Source organism: Podarcis pityusensis, assembly GCF_964106645.2.
Source record: "Podarcis pityusensis genome assembly, chromosome: 2".
Lineage (NCBI taxonomy): Eukaryota > Metazoa > Chordata > Lepidosauria > Squamata > Lacertidae > Podarcis > Podarcis pityusensis.
Window position 1 is genome coordinate 118694658 of NC_138029.1, and position 21562 is coordinate 118716219.

General features: G+C 48.5%; 2 protein-coding genes across 3 annotated transcripts; one reads left to right on the plus strand and one right to left on the minus strand.

Moving 5' to 3' along the window:
* Positions 1 to 1805: 1805 nt before the first annotated feature.
* On the minus strand, positions 1806 to 9038 carry LOC308469449 (uncharacterized protein). The gene is made up of 4 exons (XM_080991928.1): positions 8856 to 9038; positions 5975 to 6869; positions 4842 to 4971; positions 1806 to 4683 (listed from the first exon to the last, which is right to left on the minus strand). Exons 2-4 carry the CDS (start codon positions 6716 to 6718, stop codon positions 3350 to 3352), a joined length of 2208 nt encoding a protein of 735 aa, XP_080848054.1. The 5' UTR covers positions 6719 to 6869; positions 8856 to 9038; the 3' UTR covers positions 1806 to 3349.
* A 2548-nt stretch (positions 9039 to 11586) lies between these two features.
* On the plus strand, positions 11587 to 21122 carry LOC308469623 (uncharacterized protein). Of its 2 annotated transcripts, XR_013982125.1 has the most exons (5): positions 11587 to 12004; positions 14232 to 15184; positions 16503 to 16629; positions 17848 to 18958; positions 19445 to 21122. XR_013982125.1 is itself a non-coding variant. In XM_080992350.1 (4 exons), the coding sequence occupies exons 2-4, from the start codon at positions 14402 to 14404 to the stop codon at positions 18690 to 18692; spliced, it is 1755 nt and encodes a 584-aa protein (XP_080848476.1). In that variant the 5' UTR covers positions 11587 to 12004; positions 14232 to 14401; the 3' UTR covers positions 18693 to 19420. The 2 variants fall into 2 exon arrangements, 1 of the variants encoding a protein (XP_080848476.1); XM_080992350.1 differs by lacking the exon at positions 19445 to 21122 and having other exon boundaries at positions 17848 to 19420.
* Positions 21123 to 21562: the final 440 nt, after the last annotated feature.

Sequence of the window (21562 nt, forward strand, 5' to 3'; positions counted from 1 at the left end):
ATGTTTTATTTTTTGCAATTTGGAACAATTTCATTATTTTCACAAACTGTGTAATTTGGACATAATCCACCAGTGGCATATCCAAAAAACCACCAGGCTAAGGGACAGCTATGAATTTTGCCTCCTCACTTGCTCATTTAGCTGTTCTTTACTTTCAGCACCAAAGCACAGCCTATGTAAGGGAACTGGAAGTGACAAATTTAAGCTAACCTTTGAATAAGCATAAGGTAAAGGGACCCCTGACCATTAGGTCCAGTCCTGGCCGACTCTGGGGTTGCAGCGCTCATCTCGCTTTATTGGCTGAGGGAGCCGGCGTACAGCTTCCGGGTCATGTGGCCAGCATGACTAAGCTGCTTCTGGCGAACCAGAGCAGCGCACGGAAACACCGTTTACCTTCCCGCTGGAGCGGTACCTATTTATCTACTTGCACTTTGATGTGCTTTCGAACTGCTAGGTTGGCCGGAGCAGGGACCGAGCAACGGGAGGGGATTCTAACTGCCAACCTTCTGATTGGGAAGTCCTAGGTTCTGTGGTTTAACCCACAGCGCCACCCTGCTTGAATAAGCATAGAACCCTATAATTGTAGAGTTGCAAGGGATCCCCCCCCCCAGGGTTATCTAGTATAACCCCCTGAATCTCAGCGAAAGCATCCGTGACAGATGGCCACCCAACCTCTGCTTGAAAACCTCCAAGGAAGCAGAGACCATCACCTCCCGATGGAGTCCTTTCCACTGTCGAACAGCTCTTACAGTCAGAAAGTTCTTCCTGAAGTTTAGTCGGAATCTATTGTAGTTATTCTTTTGTTCTGGTTATTGTTGATGAAGATTAAATACCAATAAAATAATGATTTAATTGCTTTAATTGGAATGTTTTCTGGATTTGTCACTCCTCAGGGGTTGCCAGAGTGGGGCCTGCGGGTGCCAGTACCCCCTGGCGGCACCTGCAGGTCTCAGTAAATATTCCCTCATAAAATCACAATACCCGAGAGACTGTGCATGCTGATCAGCTGAGGGAGGCTGGGGTTACCATACGCTCTGTGATCATCAAACTATGGTGCTGATGCCTGAGGAGGGGCCATTTTTTATCCACTGGTGAGAGCCAGTGTGGTGTGGTGGTTGAGAGCGGTAGTCTCATAATCTGGGGAACCGGGTTCGCGTCTCCGCTCCTCCACATGCAGCTGCTGGGTGACCTTGGGCCAGTCACACTTCTCTGAAGTCTCTCAGCCCCACTCACCTCACAGAGTGTTTGTTGTGGGGGAGGAAGGGAAAGGAGAATGTTAGCCGCTTTGAGACTCCTTCGGGTAGTGATAAGCGGGATATCAAGTCCAAACTCTTCTTCTTCTCTTCCTCGCAAGAGGGCTGGGGTCTGCTCATAGCAGGACTCTCACTGTGTGTGAGCTGGACTGACATTACCCTTGCCAAAATCAGTGTTTGGGGGTCCAGAAAAACATGCAGAGGGCAGAAATCTGCCTAAATGGGAATTAGCCACCCTTGCTTTAATCAAACATTTTAATAGACGCCCCCCCAACCCACACCACAGCTCTTTTAAATACGCATCCCAATTAACCATCCATTTTTAAAAGAAATATCCATTCTTTTTTTTAATACAGATGCAAGTGAAAAAAGCATATAACAGACACCACCTTAGGTGAGGTATTTTCCCTTTCACATGAGGGGGTGCCCCTCAATCCCCAGCATGTGTACATACACCATTGAAAAAATGAAGACAGTATGCTTTCCCCCTTTCAAACAACTATTTTCAGTCATAAGCAAATGTGAGTTGGACATCTGGACACAAACAGGGTGTGAGGTATAGCTGCCCTTCCAGGCGTCTTGTTTATTGAGCATTCACTGTAATTGGTTCACAGATTAGACAGGTGTTGGCTGCAGAACATCTGCTTTGCATACAGATTTAATCCCTGGAATCTGTGGGAATGCTGGGAGAAGATCCTGTTTGAAATCCAGGAGAGCCACTGCCAGTCAGATTAGAAACTACTGAGAGCAAGATGGACCCAAGGTCTGAACTTGGTAGATAAGGCAGCTTCCTATGTTCTCATGAATTCTGCTTTGTTTGTGGGAAGGCTACATAAGACGGCGTCCAAGCAAGGGTTACCTCAGTGAGTTTCCCCATCACTTTCCTTCCTGAAAAAAGTCTAATCCTTTATTGGGGGGATGGAAGTGGATTTGTGGCTCAAGACCTCCCCATCAACTGCAACTGTACAACCTGCATTTTCTGGTATATGAAGGAATCCTGCCCGCCAAATAGCGAGAGTCTGGAAGCGCCCTCTGTGGCAGTTAAAACCATGTTAAGAAAAAGACAAGTTGGGATTAGAAAAATAAAGAGCAAACACCTCGCTTACTGGAACAACAAGAAATGCAGTGGAATAGCTTATTGTTTGAATGAACATTCAAATGGAAGAGGCTTGAGTTGTTGGGGGCTACAAGGACCACCCACAATTCATGCTGAAGCCCTGAGAAATGCAATTCACTTCTTGTGGACTTGGTACTGTTCACATTTTCCACAGCATCTTGACCATGTCATCCTCAACCAAATGACGTCCCTTCCTCCCTGCCCAATTTAATCTGTTTTTACAGCTTGTTTGTTTGTTTTAAATTTATTGGATTAAATTCCACAGCAACAGGTTTTCCACAGCGACAGTACGTCTCAATTAAGGGGGAAATTATACAGGATAGCATTTTGATGAGGACAATAGCATGTGGTCAGCCACATTTTTTGGGCCAGTGGAATTCTGAGAAACTGCCAGCGGAGCCTGTCACAAAATGGCTGCTGTGGGGATGTGGCATAGCACAAAATGGTGGGCACATCCACAAGAGCAGGAAAAGAGACAAGGCCGCAAAAAGATGCAGGCACGCACCTTCCCCCTCAAGAAAAAACAGGTACCTACATCTGCCACCACTTACAGAAAGAAGTTGCTCTTCTCTCCCATTCAGAACATCTCTCTGAAGCCCTGGCACCTAGTGAAATGTGGGCAGCTATAAAGAGGCGCATTCAATTTAGGAGGGGCTGAGACAGTGCAGGCAGGAACTGAGCAGGGAGGGCAGGGTCCCTTTCAACTTGTGGATGTTTGAGAGGTGATTTATTGAAGTTTTCCACAGGTGCCACAGGAGGGCACACTGTCTCCTGTGGGTGTTGTTTGGCGACACCTGGTGTGGACACATGGCACTGCTGTGGGGATGCCCCCACAATCAGATTTGCTAACGGAGCCCACTGTTTGGCAGCTCTCACGTGTAACTGAAGTTTCCCCCCACAAGCACCCCACAGACCAGAGGTTTGAGGTCCAACCTCTGCCCACCTCACACCCTGACCCTCTGAATGAGAAAATGTAAAGTTATTCTGTCAGGTGAGTTCTCTCGTGCTTGGTAAGCTTTGACCTCTGGCTGTAGCTCTTCCCGCAAGCCGAACACTGGTAAGGCTTCTCTCCCGTGTGGGTCCTCATGTGGAGCGTGAGGCCTGAGCTCTGGCTGAAGCCTTTCCCGCAGGCTGGGCAGGCGTACGGCCTCTCCCCGGTGTGGGTCCTCTCATGTTTGATAAGGCCCGAGTGGTGCCGGAAGCTTCTACCGCAGATGGAGCACTTGTACGGCTTCTCGCCCGTGTGGGTCCTCTCGTGGGCAATGAGCGTTGAGTTGTGGCCAAAGGACCTGCCACACTCGGCGCACGTGTACGGCTTCTCTCCCGTGTGGGTGATTTCGTGCCTCACCAGGTCCGAGCTGCGGAGGAAGCTCTTCCCGCACTCGGAACACCGGAAAGGCTTCACCCCGGTGTGGGTCCTCTGGTGCAGGATAAGGTTGGACCGCTGGCTGAAGCTCTTCCCGCAATCCCCGCACGCGTAAGGCCGCTCGCCAGTGTGGATTCTCTTGTGGAAACGGAGGCCGGAACTCTTACTGAAGCTCTTCCCACAAGTCGGGCATGTGTAAGGCTTCTCTGCTGCCGGAGTTTTCTCTGTCACGGAAGGAGGGCTGTCGCTCCGGCAGATTCGCTTCCCGGCCTCAAAGGGCGCATACATCTCCTCTCCAGCGTGGGTGCGCTTGTGTTTCATGAGGCTCGAATAGAGGCTAAACTTTTCCCCGCAGGTTAAGCACGCGTAACGCTTCTCTCCTGCGTGGATTATTGCACGCTTAACAAGTGCCAAGCCCCTGTCCAGGTTTTCCCCGCAGTCTGAGCATCTGCAAGCCTCTTCTTCCTGTGCGTCACTTTGCTCGTGCTCAGCTGGGCTTAAATCGGAGTGCAAGCTTTTCCCGCAGCTCAAACAGCAGCAAATCTTCTCACTTGCCACTTGGGCTCCCGCGCGATGCTTCATAAACTCAGCTCTCTGACTGGGCGTCGCAAACTCTGAGCGTTTGTGGGGCTTGCCCTCAGCATCAATTAAGAAGTCCGCATCGTCACCAAAATCGCCCCCCTCTTCCTCACAGGGCTCCACCTTCTCGAACGCAGACCTCGCTGGGGTGTCCTTGACATCGTCTACTCCAAGGAAAGAGGCACCTGATCTTTTGTCTGGGCTGCATTCCTGCTTCCTCCTTGTCCTGAGCCATTTCTTGGAAGTTTGTCCTGGTTTTGGATGGTGCCGGGAAACACATTTTTCTCTTCTGAGCAAGGCTCCATCAACCTCTGTTTGCTCTGGATTCCCCACGGAAGCCTCATTTTCACTGGATCCCTCGAGGTCACCTGTTAGAGACAACATCCAAAGAGAGATCTGTATGAGTGACAAGGTCCTGGGGCTCTGTTTCTGCCCAGCAGGGCAAAGGAAGTCTCTAGCTTTCATGGCTGCAAAGGCAGGTTTCAAAGCAACACAAAGGGAAGACTAACCCATGTACTGGACTTACCACAGACGCTCCCATCTGCTGGGTCGTTCTCTTGCTCAAGTTCACTGTCCAGCTGTGTCTGGTTGGAATCCAACAGGATCTGCTCACCCTCGAGGGAATCCCCAGCTCCTTCCTCAAACAGCCCCAAGACCTGAAAAGGCAGCAAGAACCCAACAGTAAGGACGGGCAAATCTGTCAATTACAGTTCCTCTCAGTTCCCCATTTTTCTAATTGCAAGTTCAGCTCCTCACTTTCCCTCGTCAGTTTGCTATTATTATTTTTCTGGGCGAGATACCACAACACACTTTTGTATGCAATTTTGCATAAAATACACATTTTTGCAGCGCATTTCCTCCCCACAACAATATAATGCATTTCTGGCTGTTATTTTCACTAATTTTTATGCATACTTCTTTACCCCGACATATGCATTTCTGTACATGTCACTTGGCCAGAGAACTGCATGGCAAAACTCAGAGAAGTGCATATTTCGAATGAGTTGTAGTCCAAAAACAGCTGGATATGAATGAATATATAATAATCATATCATCTGGGCAGCCCGGGGCATCCATACACACAGCCGAGGCTTGAGCCCCCAGGTCGTCACACTCCAATGTCTCTCGAGACAGGGAGAAGGCAACAACCACAACAATACAGTGGTACCTCGGGTTACATACGCTTCAGGTTACAGACTCTGCTAACCCAGAAATATTACCTCGGGTTAAGAACTTTGCTTCGGGATGAGGACAGAAATCGCACAGCGGCGGCACAGCGGCTGCAGGAGGCCCCATTAGCTAAAGTGGTGCTTCAGGTTAAGAACAGTTTCAGGTTAAGAACAGACCTCGAGAACGAATTAAGTTCTTAAGCCAAGGTACCACTGTACTAGGAAGCAGGAGCAGTGAGGGGTTGGCCTGGGGCAAGCAGAGGCTGTGTGCAGCCCCAGGCCTGAGGTTCCCAACCCCTGAGCTAAAGGCAGCCCAGCTTGCATGTCTGAAGCACCACAACTTCAGGGGCAGAGCAGATGCAAAATGTTCAGCCTCACTCATCTCCGGTCATGGCTGGGAAAGCCGCTGGCCAACCGGTGCCAGCAGTACTGGTCTGTAAGGAGCAATAGCAGCTCTCAGACTTTGCCCTCTCCCTCTCGGCAGCCTCACCTCCTCTTCCTGGCGCTCGCCCTCTCGCTGCCTCAGCAGAAACTCCTCCGCCAGGGCCACCGCCTGCCCGCAGGTCTCCGGGCCGCTTCCCTTCACCCAGCCCTGCATCTCCGAGGGCAGGACGGCCAGGAACTGCTCCAAGATCACCAGCTCCAGGATCTGCTCCTTGCTGCGCCTCTCCGGCTTCAGCCACTGGTGGCAGAAATCCCGCAGCTGCCCGCAAACCTCCCGGGGCCCCTCGGCCTCCTCGTAGCAGAAGAGACGGAAGCGCTGGCGCTGCCACTCCCTGCAGCTGGCCTCCCCGCGCAAGATGGCCGCCTTCATCTTCCCGTAACTCTCTCGGGCGTTGGGGCCGCCCAAGCCTTCCTCGGCTGCTTCTCCCAGCCGGGTCGCCCACTGGTTGGCCTCGCCGGCCCCCTCAAAGTGGGCCAGGAAGGCCTTGATGTCTCCCCAGGGCATGGCGGGCTCTGTCGGCTGCGAGCAAGGGGCCTGCTTCCCCCCGGGGGACTCCAGCCACTCGGACCCCTGGCTCTGGAGCAGGCCCTCCTCCGCCTCCTCTTTAACCCAGGGGATCGTTATCCTCTTCATAAGTCTCCTGACGCTCCTGGGATGAAGGATGCCGTGAGGTGCTTTCCCACGTCTTCCAGATCCCTCAACTTGTTCAGGGCCCGTGAGGTCCTCCTCATCCATTTGGTCTTCATCCAGAGCAGCCTGGCCTCCCAGAATCCTTTGCTGGTCAGCCATTTTCTTTCCGAAGCTATGGGACAGGCTTATCGCAAGTCAAGCTTCACACCACTCTTCCTCGCCTTCTTATAACTTCAGACTTTCGGATAAATGGCCTGTGTCTCTACCGTACTTCTGCCCTTCAAACAAGTTGCACTCACAAATGATGGGCCTGTTTAGAGAAAGAGATATGGATTTTTTGGTTTGTTTTAATTTTTATTCATATATTAATATGATATATGCAGAATAAATATACAGTATATATAAATGACCAGTTAGTGTGACACTTTGGAACTCCCTCCCATTGACATCAGGCCGGTCCCTTTCCTGTACTCTTTCTGGAGCTTGCTGAAAGTATTTTTCTTTAGGCAAACCTACCCAGATATGTAGACTATTTACATGTGTTTTAATCTGTTTTTAGTGGATTTTTATTATTATTTGAATGTTTTAAGCAGCTGCTTTTAACTGCTTTTAGCTCTTTTTACCGATCATTTTAGTTTTATTCTTTTTGTACATCTCTTTGAGCGTTTTTTTCAGTCAAGCAGTATATAAATTGTATGAGAAAACTTGTATGAGATAAATTGTATAATATATAAAAATAATTTCACAGAAATAAAACAATGTTGATAAAAATATATTTTTTAAAAAGAAATAAATAAATCCAAAAAAAACCAAAGTGCTGCACCAACAAGCACAAAACAACCTCTCTGCAGTGCCACAAATCCAACTTAATGGTGCAACGTTGGAAAGTGTCAATCACTTTTCCTACCTGGGCAGTTATCTTTCCACAAGGGCTGACATCGATGCCAAAATCTGGCATTGCCTGAGCTCTGTGAGTGCAGCTTTCTCCTAATTGAAACACAGAGTGTTTAAGGACCGGGACATTCGCAGGGAAACCGAAATGCTAAGCTATTGTACTACCGACCTTACTTGTGAAACATGGAACACTTATAAACGCCATCTCCAACGCCTTGAAAGATTCTATCAAGAGTGTCTCCGAAAATTTTTACACATCACTTGGGACGACAGGCGACCTTATGTCAGTGTACTGGAAGAAGCAAAGATCACCAGTATCGAAGCAACAATACTTCAACATCAGCTTTGTAGGGCTATTCATGTTGTGCGGATGCCTGATTATTGTCTTCCAAAGCAACTACTCTATTCCCGGCTTAAGAATCGAAAGCATAATGCTGGTGGCAAAAACCAAAGAGGTTTAAAGACTCTCTCAGGACAAATCTTTTAAAATGTAGTGTAAAGGTAAAGGTAAAGGGACCCCTGACCATTAGGTCCAGTCGTGACCGACTCTGGGGTTGCGGAGCTCATCTGGCTTTACTGGCCGAGGAAGCCGGCGTACAGTTTCTGGGTCATGTAGCCAGCATGACTAAGCCGCTTCTGGCGAACCAGAGCAGTGCATGGAAACACCGTTTACCTTCCCGCCGGAGCGGTACCTATTTATCTACTTGCACTTTGACGTGCTTTCGAACTGCTAGGTTGGCAGGAGCTGGGACTGAGCAACAGGAGCTCACTCCGTCGTGGGGATTCGAACCGCTGACCTTCTGATCGGCAAGACCTAGGCTCTATGGTTTAACCCACAGCGCCACCTGCATCCTTAAAATGTAGTATAAACACCGACAACTGGGAAACACTGGCTTGCGAGTGCTCCAACTGGAGAACTGCCTTTACCAAAGGTATCATGGGCTGTGAAGACACTCGAACTCAGGACGCAAGGGAGAAACGTGCTAAGAGGAAGGCACGCTTGGCAAACCCTCACCGTGATCAACTCCAGCCCAGAAACCAATGTCCCCACTGTGCAAGGGCGTGTGGATCCAGAACTGGCCTCCACAGTCACTTAAGGTCTCACTGTTAAGACTGTGTTCATGGAAGACAATCTTACTCAGCTACGAGAGACCGCCAAAGAAGAAGAAGAAGAGGACTCCAAAGCACATAGTGGAAGCAGGAAGCAGATGAAATAGCCAAGCAGAAACTGATTGTGGCAGGTGAAATTTGCACAGATAGTATAGGTGTTTGTTTGCTTTTTAAATGACTGGAGGGTGGGTGGGTGGGTGTGGGTGCCTGGTCCCTGCAGCCCATTACCTCCCTCTCCTGGTGTCTCTCCCCCCCTCCTTTCTGGTCTGGCACCCACCCCTTTAAAACTCACCTCCCTTCCAGAGATGCAGCAGAAATAAATCCAGAGCAAAACTCTTTTGCAGATCAGCCAAGCAATGCAGTGCAAACCGTGGCTGGGGATTCAAAAGGCAGGTTCCCTCCTGGAGAAGGTGGAGCAGGAAGGAGACTGGAGGGTTTCCCATTCTCCACCCCCCAGCCACACACACACACACACACAGAGAGGCTCACTTTTAAGAAAGGAAAACCCACAGATTTCCGGCCCTTCTCTAGCAACTACAGCCTCTGTTGACTTAACTCTTTGCAGCATCCCAAGAGCTCAGTTTAAAAAGATCAAGGAGCTTGGCAGGGCGAGGAGAAGGAGGAGCTTTCTCTGCCAGCCAGAGTTTTATTTATTTGTTGCATTTATATCCTGAATTCGTTGCATTTAGACTCTTTCCAGCCACATGCCCTGTCATAGACTGGCCTGCTGCTTTACAGTGCTGGGCTTTTAATTGTTGCTGTCATGGGCAAAGCCAAGGGGGGCAATAAAAATCAATATGTTTTTGACAAATGTTGTCCCTATTTTCAAAAAGGGGGAAAGAGAGGACCCAAATAATTACCGCCCAGTCAGTCTGACATCAATACCAGGGAAGATTTTGGAGCAGATCATTAAGCAAACAGTCTGTGAGCACCTAGAAAGGAATGCTGTGATCATCAATAGTCAGCATGGATTTCTGAAAAATAAGTCATGTCAGACTAACCTGATCTCGTTTTTTGACAGAATTACAAGCCTGGTAGATGAAGGGAACACAGTGGATGTAGCCTACCTTGATTTCAGCAAGGCATTTGACAAGGTGCCCCATGATATTATTGTAAAGAAGCTGGTAAAATGCGGTCTTGACTATGCTACCACTCGGTGGATTTGTAACTGGCTGACTGACCGAACCCAAAGGGTGCTCATCAATGGTTCCTCTTCATCCTGGAGAAGAGTGACTAGTGGGGTGCCACAGGGTTCTGTCTTGGGACCGGTCTTATTCAACATCTTTATCAACGACTTGGATGATGGACTCAAGGGCATCCTGATCAAATTTGCAGATGACACCAAACTGGGAGGGGTGGCTAACACCCCAGAGGACAGGATCACACTTCAAAACGACCTTGACAGATTAGAGAACTGGGCAAAAACAAACAAGATGAATTTTAACAGGGAGAAATGTAAAGTATTGCACTTGGGCAAAAGAAATGAGAGGCACAAATACAAGATGGGTGACACCTAGCTTGAGAGCAGTACATGTGAAAAGGATCTAGGAGTCTTGGTTGACCACAAACTTGACATGAGCCAACAGTGTGACGCGGCAGCTAAAAAAGCCAATGCAATTCTGGGCTGCATCACTAGTAGTATAGCATCTAGATCAAGGGAAGTAATAGTGCCACTGTATTCTGCTCTGGTCAGACCTCACCTGGAGTACTGTGTCCAGTTCTGGGCGCCACAGTTCAAGAAGGACACTGACAAACTGGAACGTGTCCAGAGGAGGGCAACCAAAATGGTCAAAGGCCTGGAAATGATGCCTTATGAGGAACGGCTAAGGGAGCTGGGCATGTTTAGCCTGGAGAAGAGGAGGTTAAGGGGTGATATGATAGTCATGTTCAAATATATAAAAGGATGTCACATAGAGGAGGGAGAAAGGTTGTTTTCTGCTGCTCCAGAGAAGCGGACACGGAGCAATGGATCCAAACTACAAGAAAGAAGATTCCACCTAAACATTAGGAAGAACTTCCTGACAGTAAGAGCTGTTCGACAGTGGAATTTGCTGCCAAGGAGTGTGGTGGAGTCTCCTTCTTTGGATGTCTTTAAGCAGAGGCTTGACAACCATATGTCAGGAGTGCTCTGATGGTGTTTCCTGCTTGGCAGGGGGTTGGACTCGATGGCCCTTGTGGTCTCTTCCAACTCTATGATTCTATGATTCTATGAATAGCAAGCTCAGGTTCTGCCCCCCCAACAAAAGGCAATGCAGGAATTAAATAAACACTAGTTATTTTAAATTGCCAATGAACAAGCTTAGCAATGCAACTTTAGGACCACCCGGTACCACCCGGCCTGCCGCGATACTTTCTTAGTTCATCATGAACTTCCGAATAAGACCAAACGTTCTCGCAGAGGCAGTGTGGGGTAGTGGTTAGAGCAGGGGTCAGCAAACTTTTTCAGCAGGGGGCCAGTCCACTGTCCCTCAGACCTTGTGGGGGGCTGGACTATATTTTGAAAAAAATAATGAACGAATTCCTATGCCCCACAAATATCCCAGAGATGCATTTTAAATAAAAGCACACTTTCTAATCATGTAATAACACCAGGCAGGCCCCACAAATAACCCAGAGATGCATTTTAAATAAAAGGGCACATTCTCCTCATGTAAAAACATGCTGATTCCTGGACCGTCCGCGGGCCAGATTGAGAAGGCGACTGGGCCACATCCAGCCACTGGGCCTTAGTTTGCCTACCCCTGCTGTACGCCCCTCTGAGCTCCTTAGAGAAGAAGGTGGGGGGGGGATGCAATATGTTGTTGTTATGTTTTTACATGTGTTGGAAACCGCCCAGAGTTACTGGGCCAACCCAGCCAGATGGGTGGGGTATAAGCAAAATTATAAATAAAATTATAGTATAAAATTATAAATATCTATCAGTGCACATCAAACACAGAACTTCCTGAGTTATGGGGGTTTCCACCATCCTCTCCCCTAAGGGATATTGCATCTTTCAAGTGGCAGGCAGAAATTTAGCAGCAAAGCTCTCCCCTGGCATGGAAATGCAATGCTGTGCCTGGCTGCACCTGTTAGATGTCTGCCTGTCACGCTGCTGCTTCAAGGCCAGGGCTTTGTTTGTTTTTTAAGGAGTACCTGGCCTTGTGAGAGTGATGGTGGCTTGTCCCAGAGAGAGAGAGAGAGAGAGAGAGAGAGAGAGAGAGAGAGAGAGAGAGAGAGAGATGTCTGCAATAAGGGTTAAAAAAATAAAGCGTCACCCAGGCACTTCTCTGCTTCCTAGAGAGGCCAGGAAAGGCAGGCGGCTGCAAGGGAAGATCTCCTTTCCTCTTCCCTTCAATGCCCTGGCGAGGAATCCTTTCCTGTGTTTTGCCACAGAGGAAAACCAGAGCCTTGGCAGGACATTGCCAAGAAGGTTTGCAGGGCAGCAGCTGCAAGGAGCTGGTGAGTTGGAGGAAGGAGAATGGGGTGATCTTTGTGGGGGGAAGGAGGTTTCACTGGGGTTGGAGAGGAAAAGAAACAGCTGGGGAGAAAGGGATTACTTTTTGCTCCGTGCAAAGAGAGAGGGGCATTCTCCCCAAATGTGCCCGGAAAGAGAAAATTGTATTTACTGGCACATTGGTGCTGCGCTGCTCCTTTTGAGCTGCTTTCGTTGGCATAACAGGGTGGTGTGCAGTTCTATCATAAGGCAGAAAGCCAAATGGTCAAATATTTTGGCAGGCGGACAAGACCAATCTGATCAATAAAAAAATGTTTGTATGCCGCTAAAAAATATCAAAGTGGTTTACAACAAACGAGTACACACAAACACACACTAAAGAAACATGTAAAAATGAAAACCCAAGATCATCCACTAACTATTTTTAGTAGCCTGCATAAGTCTGGCAGCATGGGAAAGTTCGCAGCAGACTTTTAAAGATTAAAGAGAAGGCATCCATTGGGTCTCTACTGAGCCTTCCACAGGATTGGGCCAATGATCCTAAATGCTCCCGTGTCTTGCTGCTCTCAATTCAGCCTGGATGTGATCCCTCTGATCTGAGCCAGGATATAAGGCTTCAGGTGGCCCCTACATATTTTGATCCCCCTTTCTTCTTCCTTCTCTCTTTGTAGAAACTTATTTTCCTGGCTGTAATCATATTTTGATCCTCCTATTCCACCCTGGGCTCCTTTGGGGGAAGGGCAGAATATGTATTGAATAAATGAATAAATATCCCCCTGGAAGTGTCTTGAATACCTCTCCCTTAAAAGGTGAAAGCTAGAAACCTGGAGAGTATTTTATTACTATCATTATTGTTTCTTTGTGTTCTCCAGATGTTTCAGACTATAACTCCCATCGGCCTCAGCCAGTGCAGGATGGCACTGATGGGAGTTGTAGTCCGAAACGAAATGTCAGGAGGGTGCTGGAGAAGGCTGATGTACCATATATAAAGCTCTACATCTAGGGCAAGGGTAGAAATTTGGTTCACTAATTTTTATTATTAGTTACATTTGCATACCATAGATCTCAGGGAGATCCATAGATCTCAGGGAGGTTCACAGCATTGAAATACAAGATAAAAACACAAATGCATAATAAAAACAAGAACAAAGCAAACCAATAACCCCCTGCCCTCCTAATTTACACTTTCTGGAAATAATATGTGACCAAAACACCGGGATCCTTCAAAATGTGCACTTATCCAAAATTTGCAGTCCCGTTCCCCAGCCGAAAGGATGTGTATGAAACTGCATATATTTGTGAGACATAGAATATAGCAAAAATGTGTCCCTTTTGTGAAAGTCGCTTGCCAAAAATGTACATATTAGGCAAAAATGCATAGAAAGAGGTTTATTTTAGGTCAAATGGGCACTAACAAAGTTTCATAAGGAACTTTTTTTTAAAAGTAAATTGCCAAAGGATTCCCTTTATGGCACGACAATGGACGCCAAAATATTGTCATGTTTTCTCATCAGGCAAAAAACAAAGAGGTGCAAACCTTGAAATGTGAAGAGGGCGCAGCGCATGCCGCCTCACCTCTTGCAACATGAGCGGCAATGGCCTAAACCCATGGAAAAGGTGGCAAAATTGCAGTGAGAAACACCACCAGGTTGAGTGGGATGCAAACAGATTTCTTTGGGAGTCAAATGACACGGAAACGAGTGCTAAACTTGTGTGATATGCCATTGCATTGCAGCTCAAATATTATGCGCAAAATAACAGGGAAATATAGGCACGCAGGTGGCGCTGTGTTAAACCACAGAGCCTAGGACTTGCTGATCAGAAGGTCGGCGGTTCGAATCTCCGCGACGGGGTGAGCTCCCGTTGCTCGGTCCCTGCTCCTGCCCACCTAGCAGTTCGAAAGCACATCAAAGTGCAAGTAGATAAATAAGTAGATAAATTCCAGCGGGAAGGTAAACGGCGTTTCCGTGCGCTGCTCTGGTTCGCCAGAAGCGGCTTAGTCATGCTGGCCACATGACCCGGAAGCTGTACGCCAGCTCCCTCGGCCAATAAAGCGAGATGAGCACCGCAACCCTTGAGTCGGCCACGACTGGACCTAAAGGTCAGGGGTCCCTTTACCTTTACCTTAACTGGGAAATGGAATAAACTGCAGCGTGAAGCTGAAAGCAGTCTGCTCCAAAAGTAACAGCACTTTAACAGCTTTTTCTCCTTCTCTTGGTTATCTTCTTTCAGGGAGAAGGCCCAGTTGCCTATCGAGAAGGCCCCCAACTTCAATTTGACAAAAAGAGACTTCGATTCTCATGTTTGGATGCTTAGCCATCTGCCCTGGCACATTGTTTCCCTCAGATGTGTGCTAAGCCCTGCGAGTTTGAGAGCCACGGCTGAGGGAAGGCCAAGACAAAATGGCCGCTGAGGAAGGAAGCGCCTCACCATCCCTGAGCCTGCAGTTCCGGGTTGCGCTCGGACAACATGGCGGGATAAAAACAGAGGCCCAGGACCTGGCTGACGCCGACGCTCATGATATCCAGATGGTGTGCATCGGGGAGCCTCATGCGTGGACTGCCTCAACCCATGTCAAGCCGGAACTGGAGGAGGTGCATTGGGAAACCCGAGAAAACGAGGTGTTCTTGAAGGCGAGGCCGTCCCCTCGCTCAGGGTGGGGAAGCCTGCCGCCGTGTCAGGAGGCCCTGCCTTGGGACGGGGTCAAAGTGTTCCCCGCCTCCTTCGAGGGAGCGCTCACGACGTGCAAATGGCTGGCCAGAGAGTGGGGGTCTCGACAGAGGGCACCCGCCTCCGAAATGGAAGGGCAGCAAGCGACTGGCACGCCAAACGGTGCCAGAGCAAGGAGGGGCAGCAGAAAAGGGAAGGCCGCTGTTCTTCTGAGCGGTGCAGTCGAGGCAGAGGCCCAGCGCCAGCAGTTCAGGCGCTTCTGCTACCAAGAGGCCGAGGGTCTGCACTACGCCTACGGCCAACTCCGGAGCCTGTGCCATCGGTGGCTGAAGCCGGAGAGGCACACCAAGGAGCAGATCCTGGAGCTGGTGATCTTGGAGCAGTTCCTGGCTGTCCTGCCCCCGGAGATGCAGAGCTGGGTCAGGGAACGGGAGCCTGAGACCTGCGCCCACGTGATCGCCCTGGCTGAGGATTTCCTGCTAAGGCAACAAGAGGCAGAACAATTGGGGCAGGAGGTGACTGGGGCGGTGGCCGGCCTGAAGTTTGGGAGGTTCACGTGGGAATTTGCTAGGTTAGGTGGGGGCCGAGTGCCTGGATCTGTTGATAAACCAGAGTTTAACCTGAGTGGGTGGGGCAAAGGGAGGGGAGTGAACTGGAAGTGTGGTATAGTGTGTAGAGCAGTGTGGTGTAGTGGTTGGACTCTGGCCACAGTAGAATCCTAGAATGGTAGAGTTGGAAGGACCCCGAGGGTCATCTGTTTCCACCCTCTGCAATGCAGGAATCTTTTGCCCAACCTGGGGCTCGAACCCAGGACCCGGAGGTTAAAAGTCTCATGCTGTACATTCAAAGCATATTCATCACACTTTTCACAGTCATGGCTTCCCCCCAAAGATTCCTGGGAGCTGTAGTTTTGCCCTTCACAGAGGTATAATGCCATCCAAGCTCTGCTTAAAAACCTCCAATGAAAGTCCTTCCTAATGTTTAGTGGGAACCTCCTTTCTTTTAACTTGAATTGATTGGTTCATTGTGGTGCCCAGAACTGGACACAGTGTTCCAGGTGTGCTCTGACAAAGGCAGAATGTTGTTGTTTAGTCGTGTCCGACTCTTCATGACCCCCTGGACCAGAGCACGCCAGGCACTCCTGTCTTCCACTGCCTCCCGCAGTTTGGTCAAACTCATGCTGGTAGCTTCGAGAACACTGTCCAACCTTCTCGTCCTCTGTCGTCCCCTTCTCCTTGTGCCCTCCATCTTTCCCAATATCAGGGTCTTTTCCAGGGAGTCTTCTCTTCTCATGAGGTGGCCAAAATATTGGAGCCTCGGCTTCAGGATCTGTCCTTCCAGTGAGCACTCAGGGCTGATTTTCTTCAGAATGGAGAGGTTATCTTCTTGCAGTCCATGGGACTCTCAAGAGTCTCCTCCAGCACCATAATTCAAAAGCATCAATTCTTCGGTGATCAGCCTTCTTTATGGTCCAGCTCTCACTTCCATACATCACTACTGGGAAAACCATAGCTTTGACTATATGGGCCTTTGTTGGCAAGGTGATGTCTCTACTTTTTAAGATGCTGTCTAGGTTTGTCATTGAAAGGCAGAATAGAGCCATCCTATTACTTCCCTTGATCTGGACACTAGACTTCTGTTGGTGCAGCCTAGAATAGCATTAGCTTTTTTTGCTGCTCCATCACAATCATTCCATTGCAATTTACCTTTATGAAATGACACATTTCTTAACAAAAATCAGGTGAAATTTCTCCCACACCGGTCTCCATGCCGCCTCTAGTGGATCCTTTCCCTGTCCCAGCTCTGACAGAAACCTTTCCGTTCTTCTTACAGGAGCTGGGACCCTTTGTGGAGGTGATGGTGAATTCTCCCGAGGGAGAGCAAGTTCCATCGGATGCTTGGCAGAGACCACTCTTCAAGGAGATCAAGCAGAAGGGCGACAGAGATGCAGAAACAATCGGTATGGAGTCACTTAGCTAGCAGGAGTGGGAGGAGGGAGGGGGAGGAGCTAATAATATACCTGAAGGAGCGTCTCCACCCCCATCGTTCAGCCCAGACACTGAGGTCCAGCTAGGAGGTCCTTCGGGCGGTTCCCTCACCGTGAGAAGTGAGGTTACAAGGAACCAGGCAGAGGCCTTCTCGATAGTGGCTCCTGCCCTGTGGAACACCCTCCCACCAGATGTCAAGGAAATAAACAACTACCAGACTTTTAGAAGACATCTGAAGGCAGCCCTGTTTAGGGAAATTTTTAATGTTTGATGTTTTATCGTGTTTTTTATATTCTGTTGGGAGCTGGGGGAAACCCAACCAGATGGGAAGGGTATAAATTATTATTATTATTATTATTATTATTATTATTATTATTATTAAACTTGTAAGTGAAAGGAAGGCCACACCACTCATTCAAAGCACTTGTCATGGCTTCCCCCAAGGAATCCTGGGAACTGTAGTTTGTTAAAGGTGCCAAAAGTTGTTAAGCGACACACACACACGCGGCTTTATTCCCCTCACAGAGCTACAGTTTAACAATGGTTTAACAGTCAATCAATCCCTTTTCCACGGGAACTCTGGGAACTGTAGCTCTGAGAGGGGAATAGGACGCCTCCTAACAGCTCTCAGCGCCCTTAACCACCTACATTTCCCAGGATTCTTTGGGGGAGGCCATTCAGTTGTACCTTGGTTCTCGAACGGAATCTGTTCCAGAAGTCTGTTCAACTTCTGAAAACGTTCGAAAACCAAGGCACAACTTCCGATTGGCTGCAGGAGCTTCCTGCACTCAGTTGGAAGCAGTGTTGGATGTTTGGCTTCCAAAAAACATTCGCAAACTGGAACACTCACTTCCGGGTTTGTGGTGTTCGGGAGCCAAAATGTTTGAGTCACAAGGCGTTCCAGAACCAAGGTACAACTGTACTATTTAATGTGGTATCATACTACTTTGAATGTACAGTGGTACGTCGGGTTACAGACGCTTCAGGTTACAGACGCTTCAGGTTACAGATTCCGCTAACCCAGAAATAGTACCTCAGGTTCAGAACTTTGCGGGAAGAAGTGACATTAGATGGGAAACTGCTTCAGTTTTTGAACTATTCTTAAGTGGCATCTAAATCTTATTAAATAAAACTAAAAATGATTTGGCCGGGGGTGGGTGTCGATGACTCAACCGTGTCTTTTACTTCAGACAGCCGTACGACGTCCCAGGAAGAGGAAGAGGTCAGGCAGCAAAGAGGTTCGGGGTTAGCGGAAGCAAGCAGGATGTTCCTGGGCAAATCCGCCGGCCGCCTCACGCTGAGGTGCGAGAGCTTTGAGGAAGCTTGCGGATCGAAGCGGCAGCAGGAGTGGCTTCCCGCGGTGACATGGGAGGAGCCGTCGCACCGGTCGGAAGCCGACGGGCCTGTTCCTGAGGCGGGGCTCCACGGCGTGGCGGTCAAGTACCTTTGCCCCGAGTGCGGCCGGAACTTCCAGCACAAATCGACCTTAATCCGCCACCAGAAGATGCACACGGGCGAGAAGCCCCACGTCTGCCTGGAGTGCGGGAAGAGCTTCCGTCGCAGGGACAAGCTGATCCGCCACCAGAGGATCCACACGGGGCAGAAGCCCCACGAGTGCGCCGAGTGCGGGAAGAGCTTCCGCGAGAGAGGGAAGCTCACCAACCACCAGAGGATCCATACCGGCGAGAAGCCCTACGCCTGCCCGGCCTGCAAGAAGACCTACCGCTGGAAGGAGGAATTTGTGAAGCACCTGAGGATCCACACGGGCGAGAGGCCCTACGGGTGCGTTCTCTGCGGCAAGTCCTTCATCAGCAAGGCCCACCTGGTCTCCCACCACCGCAGCCACACCGGAGAGAAGCCGTACGAGTGCGCCGAGTGCCGCCGGCGGTTCTGCAGCAAGCAAAGCCTCGCCAAGCACCAACGGGTCCACGCGGAAGAGAACGCCTACGAGTGCCAGGACTGCGGGAAGGTCTTCCGCTATGTGTCGAACTTCGCCAAACACCAGAGACTCCACACGAGCGACAGGATCCTCTAGGGAGGAATAATTATAATAATTTAATTTTTGTACCCTGCCCATCTGACCAGGTTGCTTCAGCCACTCTGCGCAGCTTCCCACAGAATACAGTGGTACTTCGGGTTACAGACGCTTCAGGTTACATACGCTTCAGGTTACAGACTCTGCTAACCCAGAAATAGTACCTCGGGTTAAGAAGTTTGCTTCAGGATGAGAACAGAAATCGTGCAGTGGCAGCGGGAGGCCCCATTAGCTAAAGTGGTACCTCAGGTTAAGAACAGTTTCAGGTTAAGTCCATCACCTATATGGAACTGGCAGAAATGACTGGCAGAATCCGAGACCAGGGAGATGAGTCGGTGGAAGAAGATTGGAAAAAGTTTAAAGATTATTTACAGAAATACTGTAAAATTAATGAATGTTAGAATGATGTTGGATTGAAGCTAAGTGGTCTTTAGCTGTAATGTTATAAGGGAATATGAGAAAATGGACTATTAATAGGTAAAAATCTAATGTTATAATATTTAAAAATTGAAGATTAAGATGAATGAAGAGGGGAGGGATTTGCTGAAATAATAATTTGAACTGGAATACATAGAAGGAAGGTGTGAGGAGGTCCGGGAAATAAGCAAATGAAAAATATGTGATGATTGAATTGTTTTTTTAACTATTTTTATTTTGTATTTTTCCTTTTTGTATTTTTCTTTTTTCCTTTTTATTCTGTAATTTCTTGAAAATCTTAATAAATATCTTATAAAAAAAAAGAACAGTTTCAGGTTAAGAACGGACCTCCAGAATGAATTAAGTTCTTAACCAGAGGTACCCCTGTATGCTAAAACACCACAGGCCGTCGTCGCACATTAAAAGCTTTCCGACGCAGGGCTGCCTTCAGATCTCTATGGAAAGTCGTATAATTATCTCCTTGGCATCTGAGGGCAGGATGCATGAGTGTAACCAGGATTGATGTGGGGGGGGGGGCAGACACGCGCCTGCCATCCTCCTCCGTCTGGCTCTGTCTAGCAGATTCGGAATGAAACGTCTCAACAACCGTTCTTTTAAATTACTTTCTTTTGACCCTAAGTGCTCGGGGAAAATCTGTCAAAGCCTTCAGTCATTTGAAAGCTAGGAAGTTAAATAAAAAAATTAACATCATCGACTCAGGGCTTTCTGCTGTATAGAAACTTCCAGTTGTTTCTAGGCTGGCCCTGCTGGTGTGCGCTCTCAGGAGAAATGCTGGAAATGATGAGAAGCTTCCAGAACTGAGCCACCTGCAACGCGATTGGTCAGTTCATGGAAGCCATGCCAATCGCTCAGTTGAGTTGCTAGAATGCACCACATCATCCAAGTGACCTCAGCGAGCATTTCAATTTCAAATATTCTGATTCATTTAAGTATTTTTATTTATTTACTTGATTGGGGGGGGGAGCTGCCCTTCTGCCCCCTCAGCTACACCCATAAGTGGGCGTTCCACAAGGCAGCCGCCACTGCCGAGAAGGCCCTCTGCCTGGTTCCCTGTCGCTTCACTTCTCGCAGTGAGGGAACCGCCAGAAGACCTTCAGAGGAGGACTTCAGTGTCCGGGCTGAATGATGGAGGTGGAGATGCTCCTCCAGAAACAATTATCATTCCATTATAAAAATCCACTTCTCCTTTGGCACTGTCAGACACCACAGCTTGTCTCCTGAGCTCCCCAAAATCCCACCAGCCTGCAGACATGAGAGAATCCACTTGCTCGGTGGAAGGGCCTTATCTCATCTGCCTTTCATGCAGAAGTTCCAGGTTCAATTGCCCAAAAGCATTTTCAGGGACAGCAGGGAAGAGTCCCCCTGCCTGAAACCCTGGACAGCAGCTGCCCGTCAGTGTAGACACTACTGAAGTAGATGGAGCAACAGTCAGGTTCAGGAGAAGGCATCTTCCTATTATCCTGTTTATAACTGCTTATAAAACCTATTGCCTCGTTTTGGTTAGCCTTGTATGCTCAAAATCTTTGTAGCCACGTAAGGCTAGACAGCTGTGCATTTCTTTTTTTGTCTGAATGTGAGGAATGATGGTCTATTTGTCAAACTAAGCTATTCTGGCTAATTTGAGCAGGGAAACCCTCTGCTCAGTGGACAAACATTTTGAGAAGCAATTTACACAGCCGACCACCAACAGATTTCAGTGACTTCAGTGACAGAAACCACTTAAACCATTCAAGGGCCAGATGTGGACTTGCCTCGGACTAGAGTCATTTTTAAAAGTCTTTATAATGGAGGGAAAGGGTTCAGAATGTTTTGACCGCAGAATCACAGCTGAACGGTGGAAGTATGAATGGCCACAGGGAACGTTTCTAGAGAAAAACCTGGATCTGAACTGGCAGGTCCCTTCCCAAACCCCCTGGTCTCAATCCATAACATCGTGAGCTGGTGCTTCTATGTGCAGTTTAGGAAATGCTGGTAAAATTAGTAACACACTTTCTCAAATGTTTCTGTTGTGATTCTTTCTCCTCTGCTTTGGTGTTTCTTTGTGTGACATAAAAGAGGTAAAGGGACCCCTGACCATTAGGTTCAGTCGCGGACGACTCTGGGGTTGCGGCGCTCATCTCGCTTTATTGGCCGAGGGAGCCGGCATACAGCTTCCGGGTCATGTGGCCAGCATGACTAAGCCACTTATGGTGAACCAGAGCAGCGCATGGAAACGGCATTTATCTTCCTGCTGGAGTGGTACCTATTTATCTACTTGCACTTGGATGTGCTTTCGAACTGCTACATGGGTATTCGTAATAGTAGTAGTAGTAGTAGTAGTAGTAGTAGTACTGTTATTATTATAAATTATTACCTGCCCCTCACCCTAAGATCCCAGGCAGGTTAGAGCAATTAAGAAACATTTTAGAAAGAGTGTAAAACAACTTGAAATT

Excerpts from the sequence above, each read along its gene's own strand:
- LOC308469623 (XM_080992350.1), top strand. The coding sequence starts at position 14,402 with ATGGCCGCTGAGGAAGGAAGCGCCTCACCATCCCTGAGCCTGCAGTTC. Across the intron at positions 15,185-16,502 it reads CAGAACAATTGGGGCAGGAG|GAGCTGGGACCCTTTGTGGA; the intron begins GTGACTGGGGCG and ends TTCTTCTTACAG. Across the intron at positions 16,630-17,847 it reads CAGAGATGCAGAAACAATCG|ACAGCCGTACGACGTCCCAG; the intron begins GTATGGAGTCAC and ends CTTTTACTTCAG.
- LOC308469449 (XM_080991928.1), bottom strand. The coding sequence starts at position 6,718 with ATGGCTGACCAGCAAAGGATTCTGGGAGGCCAGGCTGCTCTGGATGAA. Across the intron at positions 4,972-5,974 it reads GCGAGCGCCAGGAAGAGGAG|GTCTTGGGGCTGTTTGAGGA; the intron begins GTGAGGCTGCCG and ends CTGCCTTTTCAG. Across the intron at positions 4,684-4,841 it reads AGCAGATGGGAGCGTCTGTG|GTGACCTCGAGGGATCCAGT; the intron begins GTAAGTCCAGTA and ends TGTCTCTAACAG.